At 39.3% G+C, this 22571-nt stretch overlaps 1 protein-coding gene across 4 annotated transcripts in view; it reads left to right on the plus strand.

Moving 5' to 3' along the window:
* The window catches only part of LYPLA1 (lysophospholipase 1), a 78366-nt gene that overhangs the window by 7787 nt on the left and 48008 nt on the right, over nt 1-22571 (plus strand). The window contains exon 2 of one of the 4 annotated variants that reach the window (XM_074200697.1): nt 385-469. The exons of the other annotated variants lie outside the window; for them this stretch is intronic. Within the exon in view, the coding sequence (XP_074056798.1) occupies nt 417-469 (53 nt within the window). The 5' untranslated portion in view covers nt 385-416. The remainder of the gene's footprint in view (nt 1-384; nt 470-22571) is intronic. 4 annotated transcript variants of the gene reach the window in all.

Consider the following 22571-nt stretch of genomic DNA (forward strand, 5'->3'; position numbering starts at 1 on the left):
TATCCACAGACTGGAATCCAGCAAAATTGATGTTATTCTCTGTTAGTTAAAGAGAACTCCCCATTTCCCATCTTGTCTTTTTTTTTGCACTGACCATCCCTCATATCTAGAATGTGCTCCCTCCTTACCTCAGTCTGAGAGTCCCTCTATTCCTTTAAGATGGAGTGTAGGCATCATTTTTTAGATAAAGTCTTTGCTTATCCTTACTTGCTTCTCGACTGCAAGTACCCTCAATTCCAAATACTTTTATGAACTTTTTGTTTACTTGGTGTGTATCATATGCATTGTTGTTGCCCTAGTTGAACATAGGCTTCTTGCATGTAGAGATTGCATGTAGAGCCTGGGATATAGTTGGTACTTAATGAATCCTTGTTGATTGATTAGGTGAAGGAAGATAAAGAATTTGGAAGGTGAAGATGAGCAGAAAGTGCATCCTAGGGAATAAAACAACTATTGTGAATACTGGAAGGTAAGAGATGACATGCAGAGTTTGGGTAATAATATGTCAAGTATCCTAGGCATGGAGATAATTTGTTATTCTTAGAAAGTAGGAGATGGCCTCAGAGTTAGGAAACAGTGTATTAAGTTCAGAAAGAACTAGAAGTCTATTTGGCTAGAATGTAGAGTGGGTAAAGGAGAATAATATGGAATAAGTTTGGAAGGGTAATCTGGATCCAGAATGTAGAGAGCCTTAAATGACAAATTTAAAAATTTTATTATCCTAAAAGCAACAGGAAACCATTAAAGGTTTTTTAGCCAAGGAATGAGTGTTTTAGAAAGATTATTTTGGCAGTTATGTGAAGAATAGATTTGAGAGAAGTGAAGGGGCATATATGAAAGTCATTGGAAATACAATCAAGAGGACTTAGAAAATGAATAGATATTAAAAAGGGGAGACAGATTGAAGAATCTTAGATAACACTAAAATCTGGGACATGGATGGCTAGATAAATGGTAGTGCTATTGGTAATATGTTAGAAGAAACATCTACTAAAGTCCCAGCCTTGGAGACTAGGCTAATTTTTCCTAAAAGGCAAAAAAAAAATCATTCCCAAGACTTAATTGGCCCAGAGGAACTAAGATGTATCTTCCTGGTTCCCTAAGTACAAAAGGTCAAGAATTGAGTGCTTAACATACAGTTTTCATGAAGTATGATCCAATGTGGAAAATAGGGAGACAAGGAGCTAAGCCCAATTGAATTAGTGCTGTATGCTTGCTGAATATCTTTTTCCATAATATTTTTCAGTATATTTCCTTTTACTAAATGTTAAATAGTCTATGTGCTATTGTTCATACTTTTTAAAAGAGTATCAATAGCATTCCGAGTGATGTTTTGATTTGTGTGTGAATTGGATTTAAATGAGGCAGTTACATAAAAGTCATCAGCCCAACCCTCTTTTCTATCTTTTTTTTCTCTTTTTTGAATTAAATTTTATTTGTTTTTCCAATTATATACAATAGTAGTATCTGCCCATTATTTTTTGTAAGGTTTTTGAATTTTACAATTTTCCCCCATCCTCCCTTCCCTCCCCCCCCCCACAGAAGGCTGTCTGATACTCTTTACATTGTTTCCATGCCATACATTGATCGAAACTGAATGTGCTATAAGAGTAAACATAACCCCCCCCAAGAAGATGAGAAACCTCAAGAATAGAGAGAGAGAGAGAGAGAGAGAGAGAGAGAGAGAGAAAACAAAAATGTACTTCAGTCTGTGTTCAAATTCCAATTCCAATGGCTTTGTCTCTGGGGTGAGTTGCTTTCTTTATCATAAGTCCACCAGAGAAGTTGCTTCAATATTTTCCCCTCATTTGCTATTACTAGCTGTACCTCCACTCTATTTCTCCCCACTCTCATTTATTCTATTCTCTCTCTCCTTTCATCCTGGCTCTGTTCAAAACTGTGTTGTATCTGAGTACCCTCTCCCTTGATTGTCCCTCTCTTCTATCATCTATTCCCCCTTCCCTCCCCACCCCATTCCCCCTTATCCCATCCCTTTCTTCTCATTTTTCTCTAGGGTAAGATAGATTTCTATGCCTATTAAGTGTGTATGTTATTTCCTCTCTGAGTCATTTCTGATGAAAATGAATGCTCACTCATTCCCCCTTGCCTCCCCCCCTTTCTACTCCATTGAAAAAGCTTTTTCTTGACTCTTATGTGAAATTTCTTAGCTTTTTATTCATCTTCTTTCCCTTCTTCCCAGTACTTTCCTTTATTACCTACTGACTCCTTCTTTTTACTGTATTATACCATTATATTCCTTTCCTTCCTATATCCTGTTTATATATGTTCCTTCTAACAGCTCTTATAAATGAGAAAGTTCATATGAGTTATCAGTATCTTCTTCCCATGCAGGAATACAAACAGTTCAATATCATTAAGTTCCTCATAGTTAGTCCTTCTCTTCTACTCCCTCTATGGTTGGAGATCAAACTTTCTGTTCAGCTCCGGTTGTTTCAATAGGAAAGTTTTAAAGTCCCCTGTTTCATTGAAAGTCCATCTTTACCCCTGAAAGAGGATGTTCAGTTTTGTTGGTACTTGATTCTAGGTTGTAAACCCAGATCTTTGGCCTTCTGGAATATCATATTCCAAGCCCTATGAACCCTTAATGTAGATGCTACCAGATCCTGTGTAATCCTGACTATGGAGACCCAGTAGTTGAATTGTTTGTTTCTGGCAGCTTTTAGAATTTTCTCTTTGATTTGGGAGTTTTGGAATTTGGCTATAATATTCCTGGAAGTTTGCCTTTTGGCATCTCTTGCAGGAGGTGACTGATGAATTCTCTTGATTTCTATTTTACCCTCTGCTTCTAGAATCTCAGGGCAATTTTGCTGTATTATTTCTTGAAAAATGAAGTCTAGACTCTTCCTGATCGGGGCTTTCAGATAGCCTGATAATTTTTTAATTATTTCTTCTGGAACTGTTTTCAGGGTCGGTTGTTTTTCCAATGAGATATTTCACATTTTCTTCTAATTTTTGGCTTTTTTGGAAGAGTTTTATTTCTTCCTGATTTGTTGCAAAGTCATCAGCTTCCTTTAGTTCAATTCTGCATTTGAAGGAGTTATTTTCTTCAGAGAGCTTTTTTCTCTACTTTTCCAGCTGACCAATTGTGCTTTTTAGGCATTCTTCTCCTCATTTGCCTTTTGGGATAGTTTTTTCATTTTTTTCCTAAATTGTTTTTTAACATATTATTTTCTTCAGTATTTTTTTTATATTTCTTTCACTAGGCTGCTGATTTGGTTTTCATGATTTTTCTGCATCGCTCTCATTTCTCCTCCCAATTTTTTCTCCACCTCCCTTAATTGCTATTCAAAGTCTTTTCTGAGCTTATCCATACCTTGAGCCCATTTTCTATTACTCTTAGAGGCTTTGGATACAGAAGCTTCGATTTTGTCATCATCTGAGTATGTGTTTTGATCTTCCATGGGACTAAAGTAATTCTCTCTGGTTGGAATCTTCTTTTTCTGTTGTTTCCTCAGCACAAGACCGCACTTCCAAGGCTTTGGGGTTTTTTTTGGGGGGGGGCAGGACATCCCACTGGGACTTTTATTCCTCCAAAGTCTTATGCTCTCTTGCCTGTGCTTTGATATGTAGATGCCCCCCCCCCATACTTCCCTTTGCCCTGGAGCTATAAGGAGGGATCCAGCTTGGCTACTTAGCATGGAAGCCCAAACTGCAACCTAGATCTGAATGTAGGCTAGCAGCTCAGTCCTATCCTGAGGGAGAGCAGAGAAATCTCTGTAGTCTTCCCTGACCCCTTACCATCTCTGGGGGTGCAGGCTACTTTCTCCAGATGCTCGCTGCAGATTCTGTGGCCAGTGCTCCTCACTCCATACTCATTCTGGTGTAGCAGATTTCTCTCACTGCCCCTTAAAGCTGTTGTTGGTGATCTCTCCTAACTCTCTTTTCAAAAGTCATATAAGGAGGGGGGCAGGGCCAAGAGGCGACAGGAGAGGACCTTCTCTCAGTTGCTCTGGAGTAAACTTATAAACCAAGGATACTAACTACATTTTTGAGAGACAGAATCCACAGAGGGATCCAGTGAGGCAATTCTGCAACCCAAAGTAACCTGGAAAAGAGCAGAAAGGCTTGGCTTCATGGGTTGGGAGGGGTGGCCCACCAGAGGGGTGACCCATCAGAGCAAAGGAACTTCAGCCTCCTGGAGGCAGCCCCAGGGCACTGGGAGCTGGGGATCACAGCAGCAGGGGCAGTTTCCTGACCTGCACCCCAGGGAACACCAGGCACAACTTGGAGGAAGGGGGCGGACCTCTGCTAGAATGAGCACGTGAAGCCCAGCCTTCAGGGCACACAGCGAGTAGTGTGGCCACAGCAACCCAGATCCAGGAACAGAAGCAGGTGGAGCCAGTAAGCAGGAGCCCCCAGGGCATGAGCCCATTGAGCCTAGGGAGGGAGCAGAGAGAGACTGCCAAGCTCTGTCCTCTGCCCCTGGAACAGGACTCTGGGGTTCTGACCACATTCAGATCCTGATCACAGTCTAGGCCCCCCCATAGAACAGCAGGGCCCCCCCCACCTCAGCCCCTTGGCAGAGTGGGGGTGCTTATGGTCATTCACAGACCAGGAGAGAGGGAGGACAAAGCCTCATACACTGAAACCCTTGTGGGAGTGTCCTAAAAGCTCAGGAAGTACCCCCCAAACCAGGCTCAGGCTGGGAAAATGAGTAAGCAGAGAAAAAAGAGGAACACCATTGTGAAATACTTTGCCTGTGAGCCCAAGAAGGATCAAAACACTCAATCTGAAGATGAGGAGGTACAAGCTCCTGCATCTAAAGACTCTAAGAAAAACAGAAATTGTGCTCAGGCCATGACAGAGCTCAAAAAAAGACTTTGAAAATCAAGTGAGGGAGATAGAGAAAAAATTGGGAAAAGAAATGAGAGAGATGCAGGAAAAACATGAAAATGAAGTCAGCAGCTTAGTCAAGGAGATCCAAAAAAATGCTGAAGAAAATAACATGTTAAAAACCAGCATAGGTCAAATGGATAAAACAACTCAAAAAGTTATTGAGGAGAAGAATGCTTTAAAAAGCAGAACTGGCCAGATGGAAAAGGAGTTAAGAAAGCTCTCTGAGGAAAACAAATCCTTCAGACAAAGAACAGAACTCAGGGAGATTGCTGAGATTTATGAGAAATCAGGACTCAATACTTCAAAACCCAAAGAATGAAAAATTAGAAGAAAATGTGAAACATCTCATTGAAAAAAAACAACTGATATGGAAAACAGATTTAGGAAAGATAATTTAAAAATTATTGGAATACCTGAAAGTCATGACCAGGAAAAGAGCCTTGACATCATTTTCAAAGAATTATTACAGGAAAATTTCCCTGATATCCTAGAAGCAGAGGGCAAAATAGAAATGGAGAGAATCCACCCATCTCCCTGAGAAAGAGATCCCCAAAAAAAACCCAACCCCCAGGAATATTATAGCCAAGTTTCAGAACTCCCAAGTCAAAGAGAAAATATTACAAGCAGCCAGAAGGACACAACTTGAATATCATGGCACTGCAGTCAAGATCACACAGGACTTAGCAGCAACTACATTAAAAGCTCATGGGGCTTAGAATATAATACACCAGAAGGCAAAAGAGGTTAGAATGCAACTGAGAATCAACTACCCAGCAAAACTGAATGTCCTCTTCCAGGGAAAAAGATGGACTTTCAATGAACCAGGGGAATCTCAAATGTTCCTGTTGGAATGGCCAGAGCTGAACAGAAGGTTTGATCTTCAAATACAGGACTCAGGTGAAGCATAGAGGTTGGAGGAGAAGAGGAGGAAAATATGAAGACTTAATGATGATGAAATGCATGTATTCCTGTATAGAAAAATGACACTGAAAATACTCATATGAACCTTCTCAGTTAATAGAGCAGGTAGAAGTAGCTTTTATAGATGAAGCACAGGAAAAAACTGAATTTGAAGATATATTGTGGTATAAAAATGGAGTCAATAGATAAAAGGGAAATGTAATGGGAGAAAGAAAAAGGAGAGGGGGAATAGGCCAAGATATTTCATATAATAAGATTTTTCTTTATTACAATGAGCTACTGCAATGATATAGAAGGGGGGAAGGCGAGGGGGAATTAGGGAATCTTTGCCCACATCAGAGGTGGTTAGGAGAAGAAACAGTGTATGTATGTGTGTGTGTGTGTGTGTACTCAATGGGGTATAGACATCTGTAGTAAGAAGGAGAGAAGGGGGACAGGGGGAAGGTGGGGTATGTGAGTGATGGAGGAGAGGATGGACCAAGTGGGGAGAGTGATCAGATATAACACATTTTCTTTTTTACTTCTTGCAAGGGGCTGTGATTGGATGGCCTGTCCAGGACCATAGGGCTGGGTGGATGCTGGGTAAGGGGTGGTATGTGGGTTTGGGCCCTCTTGGCCCCAGGGCTGGGGATCTGTATTCTGTGCCACTCAACTACCCTACAGGACAGACAGAGTGAAAGGAGAGAGAAAATATAGGTCATGGTAGTAGAGAGGTATGAATGGAGGGAGTTGCGATCAGCAGTGGCAACGGTGGAAAAATATGGAAGTAACTTTTGTGATGGACTTATCCTAAAGAATGTGATCTACCCACAACAGAGCTGGTGGTGTTAGAACACAGACTGAAGCACATTTTTTATTATTATTATTTCCTGGGGGGGGGGGTGTTACAGGGCAAATGGGGCTGGGTGGCCTGCCTGGGGCTGCACAGCTGGGTGATTGTTGGGTGTCTGAGGCCGGATTTGGACCTGGGTGCTCCTGGCTCAAGGGCCAGTGATCTGTCTGCTACCCAGCCACCCCTACTATTATTATTACTATTTTATTTTATTTTGGGTCTTTTTTTTAATTTGGTTTTTGTAGGGCAATGGGGTTGGGGTGGCTTGCATGGGGTCATACAGCTGGGTTGGGTGTCTGGGGCCAGATTTGGGCTTGGGTGCTCCTGGCTCCAGGGCCGGTGCTCTGTCCACTGCACCACCTGGCCATACCTACAATTAATATTATTAATATTTTTTAATTTTAATATTTTTCTCTCTACTTTATCGCTTATGCAGGTCTATATTTTCTTGGGGGGAGGTGGGGGTATTATGTTTATTCTTAAACAAGAATATTTTAGTAATGTATAAAAAAAGCATTATTTGTACAAAATAAGAATAAATAAATAAATTTAAAAAATAAAAATTAAAAAAAAAGAAAGTTAATATTAAAAACCTAACTATGAAAAAAGTCATGGTAGCAGGGCAAAAGTCACGACAAAAGGCAATGGCTAAGGATGCAGTGGATGATCTTGCATTTTCAATATCTGACCAAACTCTAAGTGCTCCACAGTTCCTGTTTCAGTCTTCGTGGCTGATTGGACAAATTGTTCTCATATGCCCAGTCCATTGGAGGACGTCTTCACATGCTTGAGGTAGACATTTGCCTAACTCACCAGTTTTGATGCCCAGAGTTTAGCTCACCTGCCAAGATAGGGGCAGCTAGGTGGCACAGTGGATAGAGCACCGGCCCTAGAGTCAGGAGGACCTGAGTTCAAATCTGCCTTCGGACACTTAATAATTACCCAGCTGTGTGGCCTTGGGCAAGTCACTTAACCCCATTGTCTTGCAAAAACAAAAAGAAAAAGAAAAAAGTCATCTGCCAAGACAGTTTTACTTGAGTGTAGCTACTATACATGCTACAAATTTGTAGAACCATAGGTAGATGAGCTGCCCTGAAAAGGGCTCAGCAAGATTTCAAACCAGAACTACTAGTCCTCTCTGAACACACCATAAATCCCATTTACAAATATTCCACTAGAAGCAACTGCCAATACAATGGATAAAGCAATGGGCCTGGAATCAAGAAAACCTGAGTTCAAATCTAGCTTCAGATACTTACTAACTGAATGACCTAGGTTAAGTCACTTTTCAGTTTCTTCAGATGTAAAATGGAGATGATAGCACCTACCTCCTAGAATTGCAAAGATTAAATGAGATAATATTTGTAAAAAGTGTTTAGTATCATATAGGCACATAATAATCATGATAAAATCACTAATTCCTTCTTCTCCTTCCCCTTTATTGAAATTTATGCTGACTGAGGCCAAGTGACCCCATTGTTTCCAGTCTTGCTTGTCTTCTGGGTATGTGTTCAACTAATTTGTTGGGAGACAGGATGAACTGTAAGCCCATCCCCTTGTCCTTTGTACTTACTGCTAGTCATCAAATCCTCCCCATCTCTAATCTTGATGCAATGAAGGGGGAGCCAAGACTCAATAACCCATCCCCTTTTGGAAACAAGCACTTGTATTTATTATGAAAGTTACCTGTAAAGCAACATGAGGTATATTTGCGCGTGTGAAATTATCCATCTAGTTCAATTCAACATACTTCTTCCCTTGAGTATAATAATAAATTTCTTTTAATTTTTTCTATCTCTGAATTTGTTTCATCATTGAGGCAACAGAAGTTTTCTTTTAATACTGTCTATTTTATTCTAATCACAAATTTGAATATCTAGACTCACCTAGATTACCTCTGGTTCAGAGAGGCAGCAATAGAGAAATCAGGAGCAATATTTTTTTTAGGAAAAATAACAAGTTTAGATATGACATTGATGAGTGAATATCTAAGAGATCAATCAATAATCAATTATCATTTTTTTTTAGATTTTTCAAGGCAATGGGGTTAAGTGGCTTGCCCAAGGCCACACAGCTAGGTAATTAAGTGTCTGAGGTCAGAATTAAACCCAAGTACTCTTGACTCCGAGGCCAGTGCTCTACTCACTGTGCCACCTAGCCGCCCCCTCAATAATCATTTATGAGGCATCTATAATGTGTTAATCATTGGGGATACTAAGGCAAAAATGAAATAGTTCCTTTCCTCAAGGAACTGACTTCTATTAGGGGAGAACATATGTACACATATTAAAAATGTCAAGAAGTTTTGGAGTGAAAGCACTAGCAGCTGGGGATGGGGAGGACATTTGGCATAAGGGAAAAATAACAACTAAAGGAAAATATGGCCTTCAGATCTCTAGATATACTAAATTATTTTATGAATCTATGAATAAATACTGCAAAACAAGGGGAAATGGTCTAATTCTTTATGAAATAGAGGATCCTCTGAGATGTGAGAAGAACATGGGATCATAACATGATCTTCCAGAGTAAATCAAAAGACAAATGAAATTTTGTGATCAGAACTTATGACCTGCACAAAATAATGGGCAGATAGGAAAAACTTGAATTCAAGCTTCAATAGAGAATAATATATTAGAAATGCAAGTATACAGAAGTGATGGATAGCCTAAAAGAATAAAAGCAAAAACAGTAACATTAAATAACAATAAATTTGTGTAAACAAAGCATACTAAACTAGAAGTCAAAATGTACAGAGTAACACTATAGGATACACTTCAACACCTTAATGAGGGAAATAATAGAAGAGAACTGCCCAGAACTTCTAAGCATAGAAAATGAAATGTCAATTGAAAGAATTCATAGATAGCCTCCAGGAAAAAACCCAAGGCCGTGATCTCTAAGACTCATGATGGTTAAATTTAATGATTTGATTCAGAAACAAGTTCTTCAAGCTATCAGGGAAAAAAATTTCAAAAAATTCAAGACTATTCTATACCCATTAGAAAGAAGAGGAAGGAATGGAATAATGTGTTTCGTGGAACAGTGGAGCTCAGGATTCAGCCTAGGGTGACCTATCCTACAAATCTGAGCTTAATGAAGCAGGAAAAAACATGGATGTACAATGATAAAAAGTTTGAGACAATGATAGAAAGAAAACCAGAACTGGAGAGACTGTGCTTCTTAAATTCCTCAAACATCAGAAAAGCAGGAGGGGTGAATACATGTAGCAGGTAAGGACAGCAATAGCAGCACTGACAACAGAACCAGTAAGAAACTTCTTTCTAAATGTACACAAGGAAACAGGAGAGGATACATGAAGAGGAGGACAAGGAAATAGAGATGTGAGGTGCCAGGGGTCAAATTGAAGCAGGGAGACTCTAGGCACAAAGAAAATATTTCAGTCTTTTTGAAACTTTTCTATTCTATGGGGTTGTTCTCCATTACTTTTTGGTCGTGCCCTTTGGGGTAGGAGAACATAACATGTAGTATGCCACCCATGCACAACAAGTGCTGTCTTAGTCATTCCTTGGGCATCACCCCTGTAACATACATTCTGGAGAAAACTTGGAGTTACCAGCAATCAAAACTAATCAAGAAGAGTGAGGGCTGCCAAGCTCTTTTCAGGATTGCTTTCTACCTTTGATGTCCACCTGAGCCACCTAACTCTCATCTGTAGCTCTAAGAAGCTGTAGCCTACATAGCAACCACACCCCAGTGAACAATTTTGGCAGACTGACTAAATCAAGAGAATCTCAAACTCATCGGTGAGTTATGGGGATTGCCTACCCCAAGCATATGAAATCTTCCATTGGTGCAATGGGTGGAAGAAAACAATTAGTTCCAACATCCATGAAGGCAACTAAAGCAGGTGCTGTGGAATGCTTAGTACCTAGTTACACATCAAGAACACCAAGGTCATCCACTGCATCTAAAGCCATCACCAGTTGTCTTGACTCTTGCCACTGGTTCAAGATGACTTTAGAAGAGAGAGTGAGGCTGATGACTTTGCGCAACTCTACTGCACTTAAAACCAATTTACACATGCAACAAAAGACATCACCCATAACCATTCCTCAAAGTCCTGTGGTGAGAGACAAGTGATGAAGCAGCAGGTACTGATACACTGGGAGCTGTAGGCACAATCCTGCACACAGATAGTCCAAGGTCATAGGATCATTTCTCTACTGAAAGCAGCAGTGGGATTCATCATCCCCTTGGGTGACTGAATAGCCCTTTTAATAACAACACTGCTTACCTCCTGATGTGAAGAAGGGACTAGAAGAGGTGCCCTAAAAATTATCTGCTTACCCAATCCTTGCCTGATTACAGTGGGAAGTGGGGATCCCATAGTGTAATTGAGTCACACAAAAAAATCTAAAAAACTTCTTAGAAGGTTCCACTCACCATTGGTGCATAGAACATGCTCACAGAAAAATAGCTCTTCTTTCAAGAGAGCTCAGTAGGTATCATATCCAAATAGCAGCTCTGAGTGAAACAAGGCTGGCAAATGAAGGCCAACTTATTTGAAGCCAGAGCTGTATTTTTTTTTTTTTTTGGAGTGGACATAGTGAAGGGGAGCACTGTGAAGCTGAGGTTGGTTTTGTAATTAAAACTACTCTAGTCAACATTGTTGAATGCCCAGCAAAAGGAATGAATGGTAGGCTCAAAACAATGAGATTGTCACTTCCAAGGAAAGCATCATGTCACCATCATTGGTGTCTATGCTCCCACCATGACGAACCCTGATGAAGTTAAAGAAAAATTTTATGAAGACCTGGAGGCCCTTATCATCAATGTACCAAAAGAGAACAAGCTTATAATTCTGGGTGACTTTAATGCTAGAATAAACTCAGATTACCAGACATGGCAGGGAGTCCTTGGGAGGAATGGAGTTAGAATGGTCTAGAATTAAGACTTGTGAATCTCATGACCTTCTTGTCACAAACACTGTCTTCTGTTTACCTAAACACAATAAAACTTCCTGGATGAACTCTTGTAGCAAACATTGGCAGCTAATAGATTATGTGATTGTAAAGAGAATAGACAAACAGGATGAGAGTGACAAAGGCAATGTGAGGTGCAGAATGCTGGACTGATCACAGATGTATTCTCTCAAAGCTAATATTCACATTCAACCAAAGTGGCTGCCCCAAGGCAAAATGAATATCAAAATAATCAATTTTAAGAGATTAGAGTATCTCTCTGAGCAGGAACAGTTTGTTGCTAATTTGGAGGGAAAACTGAGCCAACACACAGTTGGCAACAGTGAAGCAGAAAAGGAGTGGGGCTTTCAGGTATCTGATGTACAGCATTGCACTCACAAACAACAAGACTGGTTTAATGAAAATGATGAGGAGATACGGAAGCTACTAAATGAAAAACAAGGACTCCACAAGTTTTACCAGCAAGAAAATTCATCCATTTCTAAGAAGGCATCATTTAATTCTATCAAAAGTAAGGTCCAAGCAAATCTTAGAGAGATGCAGGATGCGTGGCTCAGTAAAAAAGCAGATGAGATTCAGTTTTATGCAGATAGTAATAAACCAAAGTTCCTTTATGATGCCCTGAAGGCTATTGATGGACCAAAGACCTATGGTGCATTTCAACTACTCAGTGCTGATAGATCTAAATTGATTAACGATGGGGACATTATCCTAGAAAGATGGGTTACACACTTCCATGGTGGGGGGGGGGGGTTAGGTTTTTGCAAGGCAAATGGGGTTAAGTGGCTTACCCAAGGCCATGCAGTCAGGTAATTATTAAATGTCTGAGATCCGATTTGAACCCAGGTACTCCTGACTCCAAGACCAGTGCTTTATCCACTACACCACCTAGCTGCCCCTTCCATAGTGTTCTTAACAGACCATCATCAATCAATGCAGAAGCCACTGACAGTTTACCTCAAGTTAAAGTCAATCAGTCCCTAGCTGAAGTTCCAACCGAAGAAGAGGTTTTGGATGTCATGAGGTACCTTTCATGTGACAAAGCATCTGGTACTGATTCTATTCCAGCTGAGATCTACAAGGTGGTGGTGGTAGGGGGGCGTCCATAGCTCATCTAAAAGCTGACTGAAATTTTCCAGGTTATATGGCATGAAGAGGTTATCCCCCAAGAATTCAAGGATGCCTCTATCGTTCATCTCTTTATTTTTTTGCAAGGCAAATGGGTTAAGTGGCTTTCCCAAGGCCACACAGCTAGGTAGTTATTAAGTGTCTGAGGCCGGATTTGTACTCAGGTACTCCTGACTCCAGGGCTGGTGCTCTATCTACTGCACCACCTAGCCACCCTATCCATCCCTATAAAGTTAAAGGGAATAGATTATCCTATGACAATCACAGGGGTATTTCTCTTTTAGTCATTGCTGGTAAGATTCTTGCTGGAGTCCTTTTCAATAGGCTTTACTTGGAAAATGGTTACCTCTGAGAGCCAGTGTGGCTAAAGAAAGGGTTAAAGAACAATCAATATGGTGTTTGGGGCCTGAGAACTCTAGGAAAAATGCCAGGAACAGAACAGAACAGAGGTCTGTGTACAACAGTCACAAGGGTTTATGGAAAATTATGTCAAAATTTGGTTGCCTGGAGAAATTCATCAATATTGAACATGCTGGCATGTACTCCCGAATCATGATGGCATGCATACACAAAGTTCTGGATAGTGGATGATGCTCTTGAGAAATTCCATTCACCGATGGAGTCAAACAAGGATGTGTCCTTGTTCCCATGCTTTTTTTAGCATGATGTTTTTAGTCATGTTATCAAACCCCATCACTAAGGATGAACACAGCATCGAGGTCACTACCATACTGATGGTAAATTCTTCAACTTGAAAAGGCTACAACCCAAGACCAAAGTGAAGAGAGTGTTGGTGCATGATCTTCTGTTTGCAAATGATCATGTACTCAATGCAGCCTCTGAAGCTGAGTTGTAACAAAGTATGGATTGAATCTCTGCTGCTTGTGCTAATTTTGGTCTAACAATATCAAGAAAACACAGGTGCTCCATCAGCTTGAGGATCACTCAATATTATCTATATGTGGAACCATAGATTACAAGAAATGTAGAAGTTTTCAGTACTGTGGACAAATTCACTTACCTGGGCAGTGTCCTTTCCAGGGAGGTACACCCTGACAATGAGGTTGATACTAGCATTGCCAGAGCTAGCTCGGTATTTGTTAAGACTGAAAGAAATGTGGGAGAGAAGAGGTATTAGGCTAACTACCAAACTGAAGGTCTACTGAAGAGCTGTTTTACTGACCTCATTGCCTATGAGACCTGAACAATCTACTAGCACCATGTTGGGAAACCTAATCACTTCCATTTAAATTGTTTTAAGAAGATTCTGAAGATCACCTGGTAGGAGAAGATACCAGACACTGCTGCTCTTTCTTGAGCTCAACTGCCTAGCATTTCAACATTACTACAGAGAGTGCAAATACCATGGGCTGATCATGGTGTTAGAATGCCAGAAGTTCACTTGCCAAAAGGACTATTTTGCGGAGAACTCAGATGAGGCAAGTGCTCACACGGGGATCAAAAGAAGTGACAATGCGATACTCTGAAGGTCTCTCTTAAGAACTTTACAATTGATTGCACAGCATGGGAGAAACTGGCACAGTTGAGGATCACTCAACATGACATGCCCTCATCAGTAAGGGTGCGAAGTTCTATGAGGAAGGTAGAATTGAAGCAGTTCAAAGGAAACATGCATATGTAAGTTTAGAATAAGTATCTCAGATGTTCACATGGACTATTTGTGCCTACTGGTTCTAGCCCCCCTCCTGCCTCTTAGGGCAAGTAGATTTTTTAAACACTAAATCTGCCAGGCCACATCCAATGTAAGTCTTCATCTCTTTTTATCTATTAAGAGCATTCTGAGTAGTAGAGCATTCTGATCTGGTATTGGTCTGATCAGTTATAGTATGACACATTAAAATTTGTTCCAAACAGTGATATTATTTTGATAGTCTTTGTTTATGAAAGTCAAGAACCCCCCCCCCCCCTTGTCCTGCCCACCAGAAAGGTGCTTGCGAGGATTTCCACCCAGCAGAACTCACTCTTTCTCCTCTGGATTCGCAGGGAATTCTGCTTCCTCTTTCTATGCTAGATCTATATGGTATGGATCATGCTACTGGACAATTTGGTCCCAGGTCTGTGTAGCTGGATCCATAAGGATCTAAGTCTCTCCTTTCTTTTTTCTCTCCTGGTTTCCCTGCCAGCCCTTTTTCCTCCTCTCTTATCTAAGTCTCTTCTCTCTTCTCTTTTCCTTTTGAACGTGACCATTCCTTTCCCAACTTGTAATTGCCAATATGGCCCCAGCTCCATGCCACTAGTTGATCTAAGCTTTTCTTTCCTTTTTTTCCTTCTTCACCTCCTTTTTTTTTTTTTTTTTTTTTTTTTTTTTTTTTTTTTTTTTTTAGGTTTTTGCAAGGCAATGGGCTTAAGTGGTTTGCCCAAGGCCACACAGCTAGGTAATTATTAAGTGTGTGAGACTGGATTTGAACCCAGGTACTCCTGACTCCAGGGCCAATGCTCTATCTACTGCGCCACCTAGCCACCCCTTCTTTTCCTTCTTAAGCTTAGTCTTTTTAACCTCAACTTCTGCTAATAAGCCTATGCTTTAAATAATTCACTATCTTTGCTGCTTCTCCAAAGAACTTTAACCTATGAACTTTCTGTAGTACCTAAGAACTTTCTGTAATAACCAATGAACTTTAAAATAACCTGTGAATTAAAGTTTAAGTCTTTCTTTTTTTTTAAGATTTTATTTATTTTGAGTTTTACAATTTTTCCCCTAATCTTACCTCCCTTCCCCACCCCCCACAGAAGGCAATTTGCCAGTCTTTACATTGTTTCCAAATTATATATACATTGATCCAAATTGAATGTGATGAGAGAGAAATCATATCCTTAAGGAAAAAAATAAAGTAAAAGAGATAGCAAGATCAGACAATAAGATATCAGTTTAAGGCTTTCTGAACTCCCTGAGTCAGAGGTTTAGTGGGTTCTCCTCCCCAAACAAACCCAATCTTTAAGCCCCTTTCTTTAACCTCATTTCCTCCTGTCTTCAAAATCAAGAGCTATCAAAGAAGGGAAGATAATGTCTCTGGTCTAATACAAAGAAAACTTAGAGTTGAGTGAGTTAAGAGAAGGTTAAGATTAAAAGATTTTTTTAAAAATTAAAAGACTGGGAATGGAAAGAAACCTTATTTTGTAGTTGAGAGAAGGTTCCATTGATGAGGGCTCTTATAGATAAGAGAGATGGCCAGTCAAAAGAGATGAGGACTTACATTGGATGTGGCCTGGCAGATTTAGTGCTTGAAAATTCTACTTGTCTTAAGAGGGAAGAGCGGGGCTAGAACCAGTAGGCAGCACTAGTACCTGGAGGAGTGAGAAAGCATGAACTAAGGGGAAGATTTCCAAGTCAATGTAGGAAAAAAGGTCAAAAAGAAGAGATAAATTAGTGATATGCTACATAATCAGAGACCTTTTTTTTGAGTAGTATCCACTTTTGGGTAGTACCTTTTCTGATACCTTCAATGGTTGTCATTGTTCTAGAAGTGAAGCAATGTAAAAAAGGAATCTAAGGGGCAAGCTCTACAAGTTTGTAGCAGAAAGTACCTAAAGAGAGAGCTTAGAATGGACACCTTAAGAATTTTGATTATATGCATAATACAGAGAAAAGAGAAGAAATTTGATAGTTATAGGAGTCAAAATCAGAGAAAGAGGATCAAGAGTAAACATCAAGAGAAGATAAAAGGTACAGCTAGGTTGGTTGGTTGGTTGATTGTTCTTGTCCTTCATTATACAAGACCACCAAAATGACATTACTGTGTTTGAGACTAATTACAGCGTGTGCCACTGTGGCTGATCAGACCAATATGAGCTAGGAATGCTGTACCACAGGGAGGATACAAATAGTTCATGTGAATACCTGGGGTACTCTAAACTTACATATGTCACATTTTCTTTGAGCTGCGTCAATTCTGCCTTCCTCATAGAGCTCAGCACCCTCACTGATGATATGCTGGGTGGTATGTGCCAATGTCTCCCATGTTTATTAATCAATCCCAAAATTCTTAAGACAGTTCTTCAGGGTGAAATATTAGCAATACTCTTATGACAGTCATCAATATTTGCGTACTTTTTTGTTTTGTTTTTGATTTTTTGCAAGGCAATGTGGTTAAGTGTCTTGCCCAGTCACACTGCTAAGTATTAAGTGTCTGAAGCTGTATTTGAACTCAGGTCCTCCTGTCTCCAGGGTCAATGCTCTATACACTGCACCACTTAGCTACCTGGTGTAATAGATATAGCACTAGCCCTGGAGTTAGGAATGTAAAGCACTTAATAGCTATGTGAGTCTAAACAAGTCATTTAACAACAATTATCTTTCTACCTATCCCCACTCCCCGACAGAAAAGAGTGATAGAAGATAAATAATGGAGTGAAAAAAATCCCTTTTGGAAAGGGGCTAAAAAAAATTTTAAACTAAGGAACAATTACCTGAAGGGGAGGAGAGGAAGAGAGAAGAGGAAAAAAAGTGAGGGAAGAAATATTTAAACAGATAAGAGCAGGAGAGAAAAATTAACTAATAAATAAAATCCTAAACAAAAAGGGATACCAAAGGAGAAAAGGGAATCAGAAATGAGTAGAAGATAATGGAAATAGGGCAACCTTAAAAGAAGGCTAAAATAAAGTAACTGAAGAAACCTAACACTATGTTTACAGCAAAAGAGGTAATTTGAATTTGAAAAGTTTATGCACAGATAATATTGGTGCATCTAGGATAAGAAGAGAAGTGGTCAAATGGGGGGAAAATCTTTGTATCAAGTTTCTCTGATAAGGGCTTGGTATCCAAGATATATAAACAATTAAAAAGCATACATAAGTCTAATAGCCATAGAGAAAATGTTTAAAGCATATGAACAGTTCTCAAAAGAACTGCAAAACAATCATGACCCACATGAAAGGAAATTGCAAAAAAAAAAATAAAAGATATACAAATTCAAACCTTCACCTCACACCCTGCAAACTGACAAAAAAAAAAATTGAACAAAAAATGCCAACAATCAATGCTGGTGAGGTGGCTAGGTGGTGCAGTGGATAGAGCACTGGCCCTAGAGTCAGGAGTACCTGAGTTCAAATCCGGCCTCAGACACTTAATAATTACCTAGCTGTGTGGCCTTGGGCAAGCCACTTAACCCCATTGCCTTGCAAAAAAAACCCTAAAAAAAAATCAATGTTGGGGGAGCTGCGGAAAGAATGAGTACACACAGAGACAGACAGACAGACAGACAGACACACACACACACACACACACACACAGAGATACATTGTTAATGGACCTATGAAATGGTAGATTCATTTTGGAAAGCAATTTGGAATTATGTGAATAAAGGTATTAAAATGCTCATTTATTTTGAACTATGAAGTTCATTACTGAGCTTATGTCCTAAGGAAATCATTGATAAAAAAAATTCTCATAGTCTACAAAATATTTGCAGTAGTATTTTTGTGATACATAAGAATTAGAAACAATTAGATGCCCATCAACTAGAGAATAGTTAAACAGATTGTGATACATGAATGTAATGGAATATTACTGTACTATAGGAAATTAAGGGTATTCATTATTTTTTATTAAAGATTTTATCTATTTTGAGTTTTACAATTTTCCCCCCAATCTTATTTCCCTCCCCTCACCCCCCCACAGAAAGCAATTTGTCAGTCTTTAAATTGTTTTTATGTTGTACATTGATCCAAATTGAGTAAGATGAGAGAGAAATCATATCCTTAAGGAAGAAACAAAAAGTATAAGAGATAAGATCAGACAATAAGATATGATTTTTTTTTCTAAAGGAAATAGTCCTTGAACTTTGTCTGATCTCCACGGTTCTTTATCTGGATACAGATGGTATTCTCCATTGCAGACAGCTCAAAATTGTCCCTGATTGTTGCACTGATGGAATGAGCAAGTCCATCAAGGTTGATCATTACCCCCATGTTGCTGTTAGAGTGTACAGTGTTTTTCTGGTTCTGCTCATCTCACTCAGCATCAGTTCATGCAAATCCCTCCAGGCTTCCCTGAATAAGTGTATTCATTATTTATTTATTTATTTTAGATTTTGGCCAAGGCCACATGGCTAGGTAATTATTAAGTGTCTGATGTCAGATTTGAACCCAGGTACTCCTGACTCCAAGGCTGGTGCTTTATCCACTGCACCACCTAGCCGCCCTTTTTTTTATAAAGGATATATTTTTTTTCTTTTGGGTTTTTTTTTTTTTTGCAAGGCAAATGGGGTTAAGTGGCTTGCCCAAGAGCACACAGGTAATTATTAAGTGTTTGAGGCTGGATTTGAACTCAGGTACTCCTGACTCCAGGGCTGGTGCTCTATCTATTGCGCCACCTAGGTGCCCTCAAGTGTATTCATTATTGAAGAAGATCAAAAATGATCAAAATGTATGATGAATACATAAAAATGTGGAAAGATCTATATGAACAAAAGCAGTCAAGAAAATTATTTACACAGTAACTATAATAATGTAAACAGAAGGAACCAGAATATGCCAAAAATTTAAAAGTAAATGTAAAATTATTAATAGTAAAGAGGGACTTAAATAATAGTTGTCCTTCATTCTCAAAGAAGACCAGGGCATCAGGGAGGTGATGCAATGACAAGCACGTGAACTGAATTTGAGTAAGTAGGGGATGTGCTAAGTTACTTTCTTCTCCAGAACCAACTGGATCCAGTGGCCAGATATGGATCAGGACAACTAGAAATGGCCTTGGATATGAGCAGGGTTAAGTGACTTGCCCAAGGTCAAAGTTAGTAGATGTCTGAGGCTGGATTCAAACTCCTGTCCTCCTGACTCCAAGGTCAGCGCTCTATCCACTGTGCCATCCAGTTGCCCTAGGGGCAGCTAGGTGGTGCAGTGGACAGGAGCATTAGCCCTGGAGTCAAGAGGACCTGAGAAGGGGTGGGTTGGGGATGTCCTAATCAAAAACACAGTTTATCATATGTATTTGGCTCTGGGGGGGGGGGGTAGTACTTGGCATACTATGGTGTTGCAGGAAACAGAAAATATAAAAACAATTTTTAACTATAAAAGTATTTCAAACAAAAAAAAATCTAAATAACCACTTATTGTGCCTCTAGCCAGAAATCCTCTAAAAATAAGCCTTTCCTGTTTTCTTTAAGTTGAACAAGTACACACTGGGAAATATACAGTTTTGGGTTGATCACAGGTGTTTTATGTGAAGTGAAACAGAATCAGTATAATAAGGGTAAACCAACTTCTGATTTAAAAAATCACGATTTAGAGGATGAAACTTTTGCAGAACTTTGTTCTCACAGATTGAGGAGCATCTCCCAGGATATAGTCAGCAATCCTTGTAAAAAAGGGGAAGGCTGAGCCAGACAGATCAGCTTTAACCTTTAATCTACAGTCCTTGTTAGTCTAATTATCTCCTTGCTCTTCTGTTACTACTTTGTACACCAGCACAAGTTTTTCTCGTCTCCCACTCTGCACTCCTTCAAACTTCATTGTCTCTCTTTGCTCTGCACTTTCTTCAAACAGAAATATACATCCTCCACAATCCAGTCCCAATTTTTATAATATTAGGACCTTCTATTATTTCCTGGACTAGAAAAAAAGCAAATTTACTGGGAGCCCAAAAATTCTCAGTGAAGGTTTAAAGTATTTTAGTTTGGTTGACAAGAGGAATATTACAACTCCCCTTCCTATCAAGTCTGAGGGGTGGTCTTCCCAAGGGACAGCCCAGTGAGGCTATGTGTTGTCCTAAGAAACTACACTGGGAAGGAGATATCTGACAATGCTGCATGCTAGCAGAGGTGGTTGACATTTCAGAGAAGGACTTGGAGAGAGGCATTTAAGAGTGCTTAGTGTGAACTTTTGAATGATGGAATGGAGATTTACCTAGAGCTGTTTAATATGGAGGAAATACAACTTCCAATATGTCCCTCCACTCCACTGAGCCTATTGCCCAAGAGAATGAAATGAAATTCTCTTAGTTTCCTCTCCCTCCCCTCATTAAGATTGTTCTTCTCTTGACTGTGCCCAAGTTTTATATCCTCACAAGTCCAAAAGCTCATTTTTTTACAGTATTTTATTATTTTCTCTAATCTGTATCACTTCTCCAATTTCTGATTTATCTTTTACATTGATAAAGTGGTTTACTAGATATCAGTGATTATGGTCTTTATTTAACCAGCATTTAATTTGAGGGACTCAACTAATAAGAATAAGCTGTTACCCTCCAATTGAGAGAGACCCAAAAAAGTGTTTTTTATTCTGAATCCCTATCATACCTGTAGACTATGTATATCTGACATGTGATTAAAATCTAGAACTCTAACCCTTTTGGAGATAGAAGAGTGATAGATGCTTCAGCTACCGCAGACCTGAATCCTGCCTGCTCCTCCCTAGCTAGGCTGCTTGCTCATTATGCCTTCTCAGCCTTCCTTGCTCTCCACAAAGGTGGAATCACAATCATTTCTTGGAGATGGGGTGGACCCAGATCCCAAAGCAGACATATCTATATATGCCACACATGTGTCAGCTGTGTATTTATAAAACATGGCCCAACTATACATACATATTAATATAAGTCCAAAAATATAAGTTCATATTAATATAATAAAGGGAAAGATAGGTTAGAGAGATGTTGTAAGGGGTTTAAAGGCCAGACCTCTAGTAGATCATTGGAATTGCAAGACTAAAAGTTAGGAGAGTTGACAGGGTTGGAAATGTAGATTTAGGAGTCACCTCTGTAGCATGTGACGTTGTTGCTAAGTAATTCATAATGTTATCATAACAATCATATTTGCCAGTAATTACTACTTGGATGTCTATTATAAGCTGAGCAAACAACAAAATTATTAGTGTTCATCTCTTGAAGAATACCATTAGCAGTTAAAAATGCAAATTTTACGAGTGTGTGGTATATGACAATGTTTAACTCCAGAGTAATTTAGCACACTGGATAGAGTACCTGGCCTGAAGTGAGGAAGACAAATCTAGTCTCAGACACTTAACTAGCTATAATACCTTAGGCAGGTCACTTAACCCTATTTGCTTCATTTTCCTCATCTGTAAAATGAGTTAGAAAAGGAAATGGCATATCACTCCAGTATCTTTGACAAGAAAACCTTAAATGGGTCATGAACAATCTGACACAACTAAAACAATTGAACAACAGCATTATTGTTATTATATAATATCTATTATCCAACATATAGTTATATTGCTGTGTCATAAGTACTGTACAAATCAAGTGAAACAAACCTAGATTTACATTCATTCCTTCTAAAAAAAACAACAGCAGCAATTGAACCTTGTCAATCCTTTATTTGAATGAAAAAATTAACTGAATTCTGAAATGAAGACAAAGCAGGAGTGATACTCTGGGAGATATGGAGGGCTTAGAAGACAAAGAATAGGGGTTTTTTTTTTTTAGGATTTTAGAAGGCAAATGGGGTTAAAATGGCTTGCCCAAGGCCACACAGCTAGGTAATTATTAAGTGTTTGAGGTCACATTTGAACTCAGAGCCAGTTTTCTATCCACTGCTCCACCTAGCTTCCCCCAAAGGAATAGATTTTTAAAAAATTTTTAGGAATGAAGCAAAAGGAGAGATAGCTGGTGCTGAGATATCATGGAGTTGGCATAATTATGGTTGATGATGAGATTTAAGGTATGACTTCCTGTGGATGACTAAGATAGAATGAATCTGTCATGAATTTTGAGGAGCATAATTAAATGAGTCCAGGGTGTTTGACCTAAATATGAATGCAGGCATTGGATTGGACAGAATTATTTTGAGGCAGTTACTGAACAACTAGACTATGACTTAGAGGCTGGTGGAACCATGATAAAAGGAATTGCAATTCATTATAAAGATGGAATGAACCTGGAAAGAGGAGAGGACACTGAGCAATGGTGC

Source organism: Macrotis lagotis, chromosome X (genome assembly GCF_037893015.1).
Source record: "Macrotis lagotis isolate mMagLag1 chromosome X, bilby.v1.9.chrom.fasta, whole genome shotgun sequence".
NCBI classification, from domain to species: Eukaryota; Metazoa; Chordata; class Mammalia; order Peramelemorphia; family Peramelidae; genus Macrotis; species Macrotis lagotis.